Here is a 12,494-nt window from a genome sequence, read left to right as displayed (position 1 = left end):
GGCAGACCACAAAAGTTCTCTACTGTGTGCATATACACCATTCACTCTGGTGACAAACATGAAAGATCAAGCGATCTCCAAGTGATTCAGGGTCCTTAAAGGATAACTAAGTGGTGGAAGAATCTAAGTTCTATTTTTCCTGTAATTCAAGGGAATAAACTGTATCAAGTTTTTCACTACATTGCAATACAAAAGCCAAATGCAATGCAGAACCACCATGTTAGAAGAAATTCTCTTAAGGTGGTCATAACAGAATGATAAATTTTCTTTGTATTATAAAACGTGAGTAAGTCAATCAAATCATCCTCCAAATTAATTTCAACAAGACATATCTCGCAAATGAGAAATATCTGACAATGAGGTTGTAACTTTCTAATATGTCTTATTACCTACTGATTTGGATGTTTTTTCTTAAACATTATGACCCTAGGTAGACACAAGGCTGACCATATTGTATGAGGCTGACAAAATTTAATGTGCATTTTAGCAAATATAAGGATCACAACATAAAAGAGCCTACTTGTCTGAAAATCAAGTTATGACAAAGATATATGCAACAAATAATTAGCTAAATGCACCAAAATAAAATGGGAGAAATAATTGTCTTTAGTTGTATCACACTATCTTAGGATTTCTCTATAAAACAGAAATTACCTGGATAACAACTAATCTGTAATAATTACACAGCATATTCACCAAAAGGGAGTTCCTGTTTGATATATGATTCACCTTATGGTAGGGAATTATACCTTATAATAATGGATTTCTTATCAGTATACAATACATTGTATATTTGGAGGAAGCCAAAAGTAGATTTTTAGTATATTGTCTGCATTCAACAATTTGATGGAAGAAAGAGTGGCAAGCAAAGCCACAGTATCCAAAATAGGTACTTCACTGGTCCTCTCTTGGTTAAGTATTTCCAACAGACCTTTTTACAAAATGGCCTCCACTGCTAAATGGGAGCAGCAGAATATGAACTGAAAATCAAATCTCTCTAAATCTAAACTGAAAAATTGTACAATCCAGTATTTAAGATCCATCACACATGTACCAAGACACAGAACAATGATTTGAAAAGAAATTCTTCTATTTTAAAAAAATATATGTCCACTTGGTTTTCTTGAAATTCGTGAATGGAATTCAGGACTTCAAAGGTATTCTATGTTACATTACCTAAATCATAACCATGAAAAGATATATTTGGAAAATTGAGATCGTACCTGAAGGAAACTTTGAATTAATATCCTCAATGAATAACCAAAATAAATACAAATAATTAGCATTTTGGTATACATGATAGGGTTTTTAAAAATATAACTTATTGGCAAATTTTTTAAAAAAATACATTCTCTAAAAACAACCAAGTCTAGGTTACACAAAAAATCATTTTCATTCAGATCAAAAATGCATTTAGCTTTAGTTTACATTGCTTTACTAGCACTTGCAGGATAGCAATTCCAATTGTTCCAAGAAAGACACAAAATAGGAGGAAACACAATCATACGCTACAGCATTTCAAGAGGTCATATGGTCCTCATGCTGATTACTTCAATTAGAAGAAATTCAATTAAGGACCTTATTGTACTCTCCCTGTGGCTTAATTATATGTAATAATTCTAAAATTTCCCTTTTGTTATTGGATGAACCGCACCCTATATATGGCAGATACGACGCATGTAAAAATCACAAAGATTTCCTCTATATCTGGCCTCCGCTACTGTCGGCTTTCCACAACAGCACCAAAATAGTAGGAAGTTATATAAATTAATGTCTTTTATTGTATCAAGTATTCGATTTTACTATGCAAACAGAACTTACACAGACTCAGAACCCAAATATTCTACCACAGAAGACAATGGTAAGGCTAAGCATCATCTTTGAAGAAGAATATAAGTTTGAAAATATTCTTAGTAAATGATATGGCTAACAATCAGAAGATCAGCATGTATTTTCATAAAGGCTCTAATGAGGTTGGTGGGAAAATACAATACACGTTGATTTAGCAGGAAGCACCTGACTCTGCTGGAACCATGGCTACTACAATGACTACCTTTTCAGTTAGCAACCCCCACAAAAAACACAGTGAAAATAGTTTTCCTATAAATGTATATTATTGACCAAAAAAAACCTGTGCCGAGTATACTCATAGTGCCCCAGTCATTCTCCGAAGGTGAAAGACAACTCAAGGTCAAATGAAAAATAACCAATAATTCCTATTCTTTGCCTTACCGCCTCCCGCCCTCCAGCCAAGAAAGAAACACCTTATTTAATCAGTAGCATTATTATTGTTTAGATGATCATAAAATCGTTTAAACACATGTCATCACAAATAGAAGGCTTATTTCACTGTTTAAAAATTACATTATTTGGGAGACAGGATAACTAGGAAGAAGCTTATGTGTGGTATGAATAATATGGTTAAGATTTCCATGGGAAAAGAGGGATTTAGACCTCGTATATGATATGGTTTTATTAGAAAAGAAAATTATCTTTTTTGTGATCAATTGCTCCCCAATTTTTCTTTAATAAAATTTCACAGCAATCTCAAGAGGATACACTAAAGGCCTTTGATTACATATACCCTAAAGAACGTATTTGTAGCACAAAGGTGCACACACCCAATAAGATTTTTTTTTCATCTGAAATTTATAAAGATAATTTTCCATGCTGACAGTGCACATTTCATCCATAAGTTTGAAGAGTCAAATGCTACCACAGCTGGGGGTTATTCTGCCAAATGGCTTCCAACAGGGACTACAGAGATGGAGGCTAGGAGGCATGTGCATGCGCATGTAGGAATAAGCCACAGACCTGATGGGAAATAGCCCTTCTCTGGAGTCATTTTTATCAATTACCATCTGAGTGATCTAATCAAATATAGAGTCTAATAGAAAAAAAAAAAAAAAAGCAACACCAGGAAGGAAAAGCAAATATTAAAACAGCTGCTTGATTACCTACAGAGATTAAAACAAAAAGCAAGGAGTGAGGCTGATATATTTCATAGGGATTTGCTGAAGCTGAGGGGAGGGGTAAGGGGCAGATACCTTAAAAAAATCCATCATGAAAGGAACTGAGACAAGATTATAAAAAAGGGGCCAAGTTATAGCGCGCCATGGGATTTTTAATCTGGCTACCTGTGGTTTCTGTAGTTAAAGCCTTATTCATCCTCAAAACGGGGGGGTGGGGAGAAGAAAACAAAAAAAAAATCACATTTATATGTCAGTTTTGCAAATGATCAAACAACGTGCACCAAGAAGAATAAGAAGAAAACACTAAACGCTGATGACTTTTTAAAAATAGATACCCGTTTTATCAAATATTATTGATAATTACCTGTGAATCTCGTTTCTTGAACTCTTGAATTTGATTTTCGTGCTCCATATTGGCAGCGCGAAGCTGTTTTTCCAGGTTTTCAATTTCCCGTTCATGGTCTCGGACTAGGCTATCCTTCTCTGCGCTATGCTGCTGTGATAGGTGCGTCTTCTCCTGTTCATGCTCCAGCTTCAGCTCCACTATCTGATTGGACAATGAGGAGGACAGTTCATCAACAGAACATCCTTGTCGTCATGACAACTCATGGACAGCTTAATTTTTCTCTAATTTGTCCAAGTTGGAAATTTTATTTTTGCGTCATTATTACCTCACCCTTGAAATACTCTCATCTGTGGGGGGGGGGGGGGGTGGGAGGGGTGGGGATTTTATCCAAACCTAATATTCAAGACAGTTGGGCATATTCAGGAAATCGTTCTGCAATCTGTTGGCATAAATGCCTGAACATTGAAAAAAATTATGTTGAATGCTAGGTATTTCCTACCCAAGATTCCGGGTATTACTGATCAGCAATGGTTATAAATGGTTAATAGGCAGTACGCTTTGCTGTTTGCTTCAATATATACATGTAAAAGCAGCAATTAAATCAGTCCGTTTTCTTTATAATTTTCAAATAAAAGCTCGAAGCTAAATACGCATCTGGATTATTGTATATACAGTTGTCTTTTTAAAAAATAAAATGATAAATTTCAAAGCTCTATTATCTCGTTGTCAGCTACGGTAGACCAACATAAACAGATGTTATGTGTTCCAGAAGGGCACCTGCTGTGCTGCAAGCTTGCGCCATGATTTCATAAAGAGCATTCTATTCTCAGGATCCTTTCCCAGTCCACTCCACACTGGAGACTGTGACCTTGGCCAGTCTTAGCCTCTCCCTGCTAGACTGAATGGCAGCCCGAGACCAAGGGCCTGGTTGCCGCAGCTTTGATACTAATCCTCCCAGACTGTGCACAATGGCACCCTACCTGGCCTGCAAACTATAGCCAGCCAGGCTGTCTTTGAAGCAGGTGATGAATAGGGACTGCAGGAAGCCAGCTTCCCCAGTGAACTCCAGGCCACACAGCTGCTAAGAACAGTCACTTGGATTTTTCTTCAGTTTTGGTGGATTTCAGGGGAAAAAACTGCCGTTATCTAGAATATGTTGTGTTATTTTCGGCGTGAGAATCCATCTTCAAAAAAGCTAACAGTAGGAGCCTGCTCCAAATCGATCTTGTTTCTTGTTTCGTGCAATGAATCATCAGACTACCTTATCTTAAAGCGATAGCATTCATTTCTCCACGTGAGCATGCTACACTAAGTTTCAGAAATTATTTTGAGATTTGATATCCTCACCCTCTAACTGCAAAAACACAAACTGAATGTGCTTATAAACACGGGTTTTGACATTTTTCCTTATTGTGATTTTTCTTAGAGTGGAAAATGAACAGGAAATGTCTGACCACTTATAAATGTATGATACTATCGAGAAGAACCCACTTTTCATTACATACACTTACCAGAACAAAATAATGTATGAAGTAATAGAGAAACATTTATTTTGCATCTGAGAACAAAGACAGCCTAGTGAATTTGTGTCTATTTCAAATCTAGGGAACTTTCTTCCTAATTATTTTACTGCTGGCAACATATAGAAAAAAATAATATACACATCTTCTCACATACCAAGTAGTTAAGTTTTCTTTATTTAAAATTAATGTGCATGCTTTACTCTGATTCACACAACTACAATGTTAATCCCAACAAAAGAGAGAATTGAAAATTGTATTGATATTACTGCATCATTTCAGGCATCTGAGTTTATGAATTATTGAGTTAGAATATTTTTAGTTCTTGGACACATTATTATTTCTACTCAGTGCTATACTACCAAGCATTATTATAATAAATTTATAAGTTTTAGTTAAAATCATTTAAGTATGTAACACACTGTAAAGAAATAGATGGAGGTAGAGAATACTACTGAGATCTGATTCTTAAAAGCCTCAGAAAAATTGAGAGAATGGGTGTGATTTTAAAATTGACAGAAAACAAAATATTTCATATCCTCTAGGGAAAAATAACCAGTTGACCCATAATCAAGGCAGAAAGATTACAGAATTCTTCCCCCAAGAAAAAACACATGAATGGTAGTCGCTATGAAATCGTTTGTAATGGTGCAGCCTCATTCTAGGCTCTAAATAATGTACTTCCAAAGTATCTTCCTCTGAGTTATTTGAAGAGCTCTGGTAGACTGATCAATGACCCTTTCCATGCTCAGATTTCAGTTAATTCATTTTTAAAAATTAGAAACAAATGAAATAGAGATAGTGGAATTTTGAGCTTAAAGATAGATGTTCATAAATTATTAGTAGTTTGTCATTTTGTCAGGGCCCATTGCTCAGTGATGCTACGTAATGAATGAATAAATCTCAGGGTTGCTGGTGCCTTTTAAAGTGAAATAGCTCAGGTTTGTCTGCTTGAATCCATACTACTTGGCCAAATTCTAGATGTTATAAGCCCTTTCTGGTCTTTGCCTAAGATTCCTCACTCCTAGCATCATCTGGCAGACATGTTTCGTCCTAATACATGGTAGAGTCTTGAAGAAAAACCCTAATGGTCTAGAAACATCTTAATGATGAGATTCATAACCACAAAGGCCATTACCAAAGTGGATCTGTGTTTAAATTCAAGATTGTACTGGTTGCTAGCCCCTTCCATGTAAGTAAACATTAAAAGAGGTTTTTTTACTTTTCCAGTTCAGTCACTTATTTATTTTTATTTTTTTTTAATTTTATTTATTTATTTGAGAGAGAACACGAGCAGCAGGAGTGGAAAAGGAGAAGTGGACTCGCTTCTGAGCAGGAAGCCCAACGATGGCTTGATCCCGGGACCTGGGATCATGACCCGATCTGAAGGCAGATGCTTAACCCACTGAACCCCCCAGGTGCTCCTCAGTTCAGTCCTTTACTTATAGGCATATCTCAGTGGTAACAATGAATGGGGTATCTTCTTTATCCTGGACTACTAAATACTTTCAGTTGGCCAACAATAATGTCTAATGGAATCAGTGGTGATCAGGAGGTTGATAATCATGGAAAATGTGGAGGATGTAGAAGTATACAGCTTCCTCTAGAATGAATGTTCAGTGGTCAATGAGATCTCTGTGTTAAGATGATATCTCCTACCGGGGAGAATAGGATGCACCATCACCAAGGAACCTGCTTAAGTAGGGCCAGCTAAAGAGCTCCCTGTAACACAGGAGGGAAAACTCCAAGTTCCCTAATCCAAAAGCAATGGGTTCTGTGCCAGGTAACTACAATAGCTATGTATATCCCTTCAGCACGTATTAAAGCAGACTGGCATGTCTTCTGGGGGAGTGAAGTGAGTAGCCCTCAAGGGCGAGCATCTGGTACAATCTGGTAGTTCCCTGAAATGCTGAGCTTGATGGCTTGATGGTTGGGGCTTGGGTGAGAAAATGGTTTTACTGCCTAGAAACTATTAGTTTGAAACTGTTATTTTTGTAGGTAAAAACAGGTGATGGTACTTTATCCACTATGCTACCCCTACACTACACACGAAGTTCAAGAGTGAAATTCTGAAGTTCTGAAATCCCTGAAAGTGCAGCCCTCCATCACAGACTAAATCATTTTGCAACCAGATGATGATGTCCTTGTTCTAACTGAGACTTGATGTAAGTATCCAAAAGCAGAAGTACATTACAGGCTCTGAGAAAGACCAAGATGGAACCACTAGATAGCCAAGTCTCTGGGGGTCCTGGAATATATCTTTTTAAGCCCTGGTAACTGTTTTAGAGTGAAATCAGTGCTGGCAAATGTGGCCCGAACACTTTTTAATAATCTCATAAAGAAAAAGACAAAGGAGATGGAATAAGTCATTACTTCTCAGTATATAACCCACAGAAAACAATACATCTCAATAACATACCTCAAAGTCAGAAATTCCAAACCAGAAACATAAATTATGCAAGTGATAGAATGGGTTCAACACATTTTTAGATAAAAAATACTAACTAAAATAACCTTACCCATAATGAAATTACAAATCTATATTCTACAAACCTTGCTGAAGAATGGATTAAAACTACAGGAATTAGAAAAAGAGGCCCTCCTTGTGCTCTGGCTGGGAAAGAAAGAAGGGGAAGGAATCTCCAGTTAGGAGCCCTGGGGACAGATATGTCTTACAACTGAATGGTAGCTGCTCTAATTCCAAGTGAACAGTAGTATGAAAACCGAAGAGTTTGGAGAGACGTAAAGGCTACCTAAGCAATACGGTGTCAATCTTCATTCATGAAGCTTCCCCACAACACCCTGACAGTCACTCAGCTGCTGCTGGAATGCTTTTAGCAATAAGCGAACAAATGGCTTCCAAGGCAACTTATGCCTCATGGTGAACACACCTGACACTGGAACTTCTAAGTGAAGACAGCTGAAAAGTTGTCAGAAGAACAAAACAAATGTTAAAAACAGAACATTCACTGGCAGGAACCCAAGGAAAGAGGGCTAGCACATTGGCCATCCATGTCAGATGATGGTAGTTGAGGAAAGAAAGCAAGTTTCTGACCTGGTGAGACACACTACTCTGTCCCTCAGCAGTAATGCTGAGGAAGATCTTCTAAGAGGAAGGTGAGGAGGGTAATTGCATGGAGGACGAATGGCTGCTGGGAAGAGATGAATAAAACTGAGAAAGTGAAAAATTATGGCTGGTTCTGATGAAGCATAGGCTTCAAAGCACCCATTCAAAAGGGAAAAAATCCCTCCAATATAGACAGCAAATCCTGGGGAGAACATGAGTAAAATGTTAAAAGGCCTAGCAGATACAGGTTTCTCTAACAAGAGTTGCTCACAGCTCCAACTAAGTTCTTCTCCTTGTCCTTATCCTAATCTCAAGCTGTAGAAAGTGCTCCAACTACAACTCAGAGGAAGACATACAGCTGAAAATAAGGGCAGACAAGGAGTCAGAGAGAACTCATGCATATTATACCAAAATGAATAGTCAATTTGGACAGTGCTGCTCACTTAATGCCCAAGTGAGATGAAAGGAAAAATGTCTGAACAGCTATAAAAATATTACATCAAGTAAAAAACAAACTTTTTTTTTTTAAAGAGGTAGGGTGGGGGGGAAGCAGGAAGAAAGGAAGGGAGGACCACCGTTCTTGAGGGGAGCAAATATACCTTCAAAATCAGGAACAAGTGGAGCTGACAGGCAGTCCTAGTAAGACCATGAGGGCAATGAAAGAAGAACCCAAAGATGAGAAGATAAAACAGAATTAACCAAGAACCAAAAATTACCTGATCACAAAGTTAATTCTAAATTAGAAACGGCAATCAACGGAATAAACATGGCTGAAAATCAAATCACTAGCATGGACAAGGGATCCGAGATAATGAAACAGACAGAGATGATGATGTAGAGAGGAAACAGCAAAAGAAAACCCACGTACACACAGATGTATCAGAAATTTTCCCTATGCTGAATGAAGAGCTAAGTGTGTATATCAAAATAGCACACTGTATACCAACAAAAGCTGTTCTTGAGGAAAATAACAGCTCAAGAATACTATAGCAAAATTCAAAACTATTGAACCCAAACCATTCTTGAAAAAAAAAAAAAACAACAAAAACTTGAGGATGAAATTCAGGCAACCAAGAGAAGACTAGAGGAGCTGTGTTATGGGCAATGTTTTGTGCCAAAACACAGTGGAACACCACGTACAAAGTTTTAGGGAAATGTGGGTCACCAGAGTGTGTTACGCCCAGCCCAAAATAGGGAAACACACAGTGATTCTCAAGCATGCAAAAATGCAGTGAATACAACAATGATATGTTCTTCTTGGAAAAAACGATTTAATGATGAAATCTCAGCATTCAACAGATGAATCAAAATAAAGGTATCCACTGTGGGGAAGTTGTACTAAAAGTCCTGGTGGTAAGCATATAAATGATTTAAATAAGAAACTAACTCCATGTAATTATGATAATCATGGTTAGAGAAGAGAATACAAATGATACAACTCTCCACAATGTATAAAAGAATACTACAATTGACAAAATAGAGTGGAAGAAGTGGGTGGAAGAGGTTTAAGCATGTTAATTTTATTTATTTTTTTATTATAGTGAGTAAACTAATGCTTTCAAAATTGAGCCATAAAATTCAAAATGATTCTAACATCGATGCATTTTTTAAGAGAGTACACACATACACACACACACACACAAGTGGAGGTGTGGGGGGTTGGGGAAAGGAGAGAGAGAATACCAAGCAGGTTCCACTCTCTGTGTGCGCCCAACGTGAGACTTGATCCCACCACCCTCCAATCACAACCTGAGCTGAAATCAAGAGTCGGTCACTTAACCAACTAAGCCACCCATGTGCCCCAAACCTCAATGTATTTTTAATCTTTATCTCTTACTGCTCTTCGAAACCACCTCTCATCAGGCGAAGGAACATTTTTCTAAACTTCAGAAATTCCTTGTTTTCCTTTTTCTTTACTTCATCTAATTTCACATAAAATCATTTTAATAAAAGTAAGAAACAGCATCATCTCATTTCTTAAAAAATGTTTTTGTTTCTGTATCTATGTTCCCTTCTACTTATCTATGTCTCAGAAATATCAGGAATTATACTTATATCCGATTCACAGTAGTCACCACCAGAAGATAAGAATTTGGTAGAATTTCAGCTCTCTCCATTGTGTGCAGTACCACATTGGATGGCCTTTACGTGGTATTTTAAGAGCCCTTATCAAGGAACACGGTCTCCCTTCAAACACATGGGCTCTGGGTCTGTGAACTGTGAACTTAGATCTAGAAACTTAATGAAGGACCATGATTTTCCACGCAAGTGGAGAACTATCTAAAGTTCCCTTGCCCAGTCTTGACTTCTTCCTAGTGTTGTACAAATAGTACTCTCATTGGTCTCTGTCTCTCCTATGCCTCAAGAACATGCTCTATTCACTCTCATCAAAGACCCCTGCAGGCAAACCACCTTAATTAACTCCCTAGCCTTGGGGCCCATTACAGTAGTCACTTCTACCTTCAGACATTTGAGTGCCTCACCTGGTGTCTGCCATTTTGGAACCCTACCATCCTACAGGAAGTGGGCAGCCCAGTGCCGCAGCAGCATCTTAAACTCTTGGTGCCAGTGTATGGAGGAAGCCACCACGTAGCTGCTCAGCGGTATCAGGGCTCCCACCATCAGTGCATTCGTCAACACCTCAGTGAAGGCAGTACTTCTGGTCCCTCCCACGGGGTAGATTATCTGGTCTAAAGTAATAAAATCATTCTAATATTCTATTTTCCTGAGATTTTTTTTTTTTTAATCTCTTCCTTAATACTATGTGACAGCAGTTCTGCCGTGTCCTCCCTGGTTCAATTTGAGTGGAGTAGTAAAGAAGACCCCTGCCTAGTAAAAGCATCAGCTATTGTAAATGTGCTATCTTTTTTAAAAAGAGAGATGAAGGTCAGTTCAAATACCGTGAGCAATTATACGTATCGGGTAGTTCAAGGGGTACTTTCCTTTAAAGAGGGAGCCACTGACCAGAGGCCATCTCGGGATCTGACAAGATGGCCAGGCCGTCCTGCAGGATTATCAAGGAAACCCAGCACTTGCTGGCAGAACCAGTTCCTGGCATTAAAGCAGAACCAGATGAGATTAACACCCATTATTTTTGTGCTGGGCCCCAGGATTCCCCTCTTTGAGGGAGGGACTTTTAAGCTTGAACTATTCCTACCAGAAGAATACCCAAAGGCAGCCCCTAACGAACATTTCATGACCAAAATTTATCATCCTAATGTAGACAAGTTGGGAAGAGTACATTCAGATACTCTGAAAGGTAAGTGGTCCCCAGCACGGCAGATCTGCACAGGTCTGCTATGGATCCCGGCTTTGTTATGTGCTCCGATTCAGATGGTCCACTAGCAAAGGATGCAGCAGAGCAGTGGGAGAACAGGGCCCACGCATAGAAAACAGCTAGAGCATGGACTAGGCTATATGCCATAAATAATATTTAAAATCGATCTGATCATCAAGTGTGCATCATTTGTCCTGTTCTGCCAAGACTTCTTTCTTTTTGGTTTGCATTTAATGGACATAGTCTTAGAAATACCACACAATAAAAGCCCAGACATCTTCAGTCCTTTGGTGATTAAATACACATTAGCGAATCTGTGTCTTGTCCTGATTCACCGTGAATCATGAGCACTGTGAATCACTGTAAAGCATGAGCAGAGGCTAGAAGTACCATCTGGATGGTTGTGAAACCTTTAAAAGCAGTGGCCCTTCTCTGCTTTTATTCATTTTCCTTATCCTGATTTAAGTGTAGAGCACTGTGAATGAAGGTAATTGTCAGGGTTAGCTGCAGGGGGGTGGGTGTTTTTCTTTATTACCTTTTTTTGAGGGGGAGAAGTTCTACTTTAATTTTATGGGCTCCTTGCCCCCTTTTTATGGGGATCTAATTGCACTGGTTAAAAGCAGCTAACCAGTTCTTTCGAATATGCTCTCTAGCCTATGTCTAACTTTATTTAGATGCTGTAGTTGGTCAGGCTTGACTGTTTAAACCAAAATGGGAACATTAAACAAACATCACAGCCCTCACTAATAACATTGTGACTTTGCTGTCAAAGGTAGAATCCTTCCTTTAAGAAAAAGCTTGTGACCATTTTGAATGGCTTTCTGGAAATTTCTGTAGATCTTATGTTTTAGTGAAATAATTTTTGTTATTTAAAAAAATTTTTTTTAAATAAAGAGTGAGCCATAAAAAAAAAGAAAACAACAAGGAGTTTTCGGGGAGTCAGAGTCTGTGTAACACGATGAGCACTGAGTAACGTGTAGAACACCTGGGTCACGACATTGCACACCTTAAACTAACATGCTGCATGTCAACTCACCGGAATCCAAATAAAAACTTTAAAAAAAAAAAAAGATAAATGTAAGGACATATATAAATCTGCTCTGAGCTTTTGGAGTCAAAGTAAAAATTAAGCACAAGTCAGCACAGAAAATGCACAGCACAGTCTGACTAGGCATGGCCCCATCCCCTGCAAATAGCAAAACGTTGTCAGAGTGTGAAGAGCAGGAGAAGAATTTGTGATTAGTGGGTGGCCATGTGGCTCCAGGCCTAGGTGACATCCACTACAACAAGAAAACCCATCTATGAAAGCTCT

At 38.2% G+C, this 12,494-nt stretch overlaps 1 protein-coding gene and 1 pseudogene across 7 annotated transcripts in view; one reads left to right on the top strand and one right to left on the bottom strand.

Annotated features, from left to right (window-relative positions):
* Positions 1 to 12,494, bottom strand: part of CEP112 (centrosomal protein 112) — a 408,382-nt gene that overhangs the window by 197,589 nt on the left and 198,299 nt on the right. For all 7 annotated transcript variants that reach the window (XM_013054507.2, XM_013054504.2, XM_045080931.1 and 4 more), the window contains one exon: positions 3,337 to 3,519. In XM_013054507.2, coding sequence (XP_012909961.1) covers positions 3,337 to 3,519 — 183 coding nt within the window. The remainder of the gene's footprint in view (positions 1 to 3,336; positions 3,520 to 12,494) is intronic.
* LOC106005451 lies at positions 10,896 to 11,342 on the top strand (annotated as a pseudogene).

Source organism: Mustela putorius, unplaced genomic scaffold (assembly GCF_011764305.1).
Source record: "Mustela putorius furo isolate JIRA1106 unplaced genomic scaffold, ASM1176430v1.1 tig00000487_pilon_pilon_pilon, whole genome shotgun sequence".
Lineage (NCBI taxonomy): Eukaryota > Metazoa > Chordata > Mammalia > Carnivora > Mustelidae > Mustela > Mustela putorius.
Note: the sequence above shows the minus strand (reverse complement) of the source record. Positions and strands in the feature narration are given on the sequence as shown.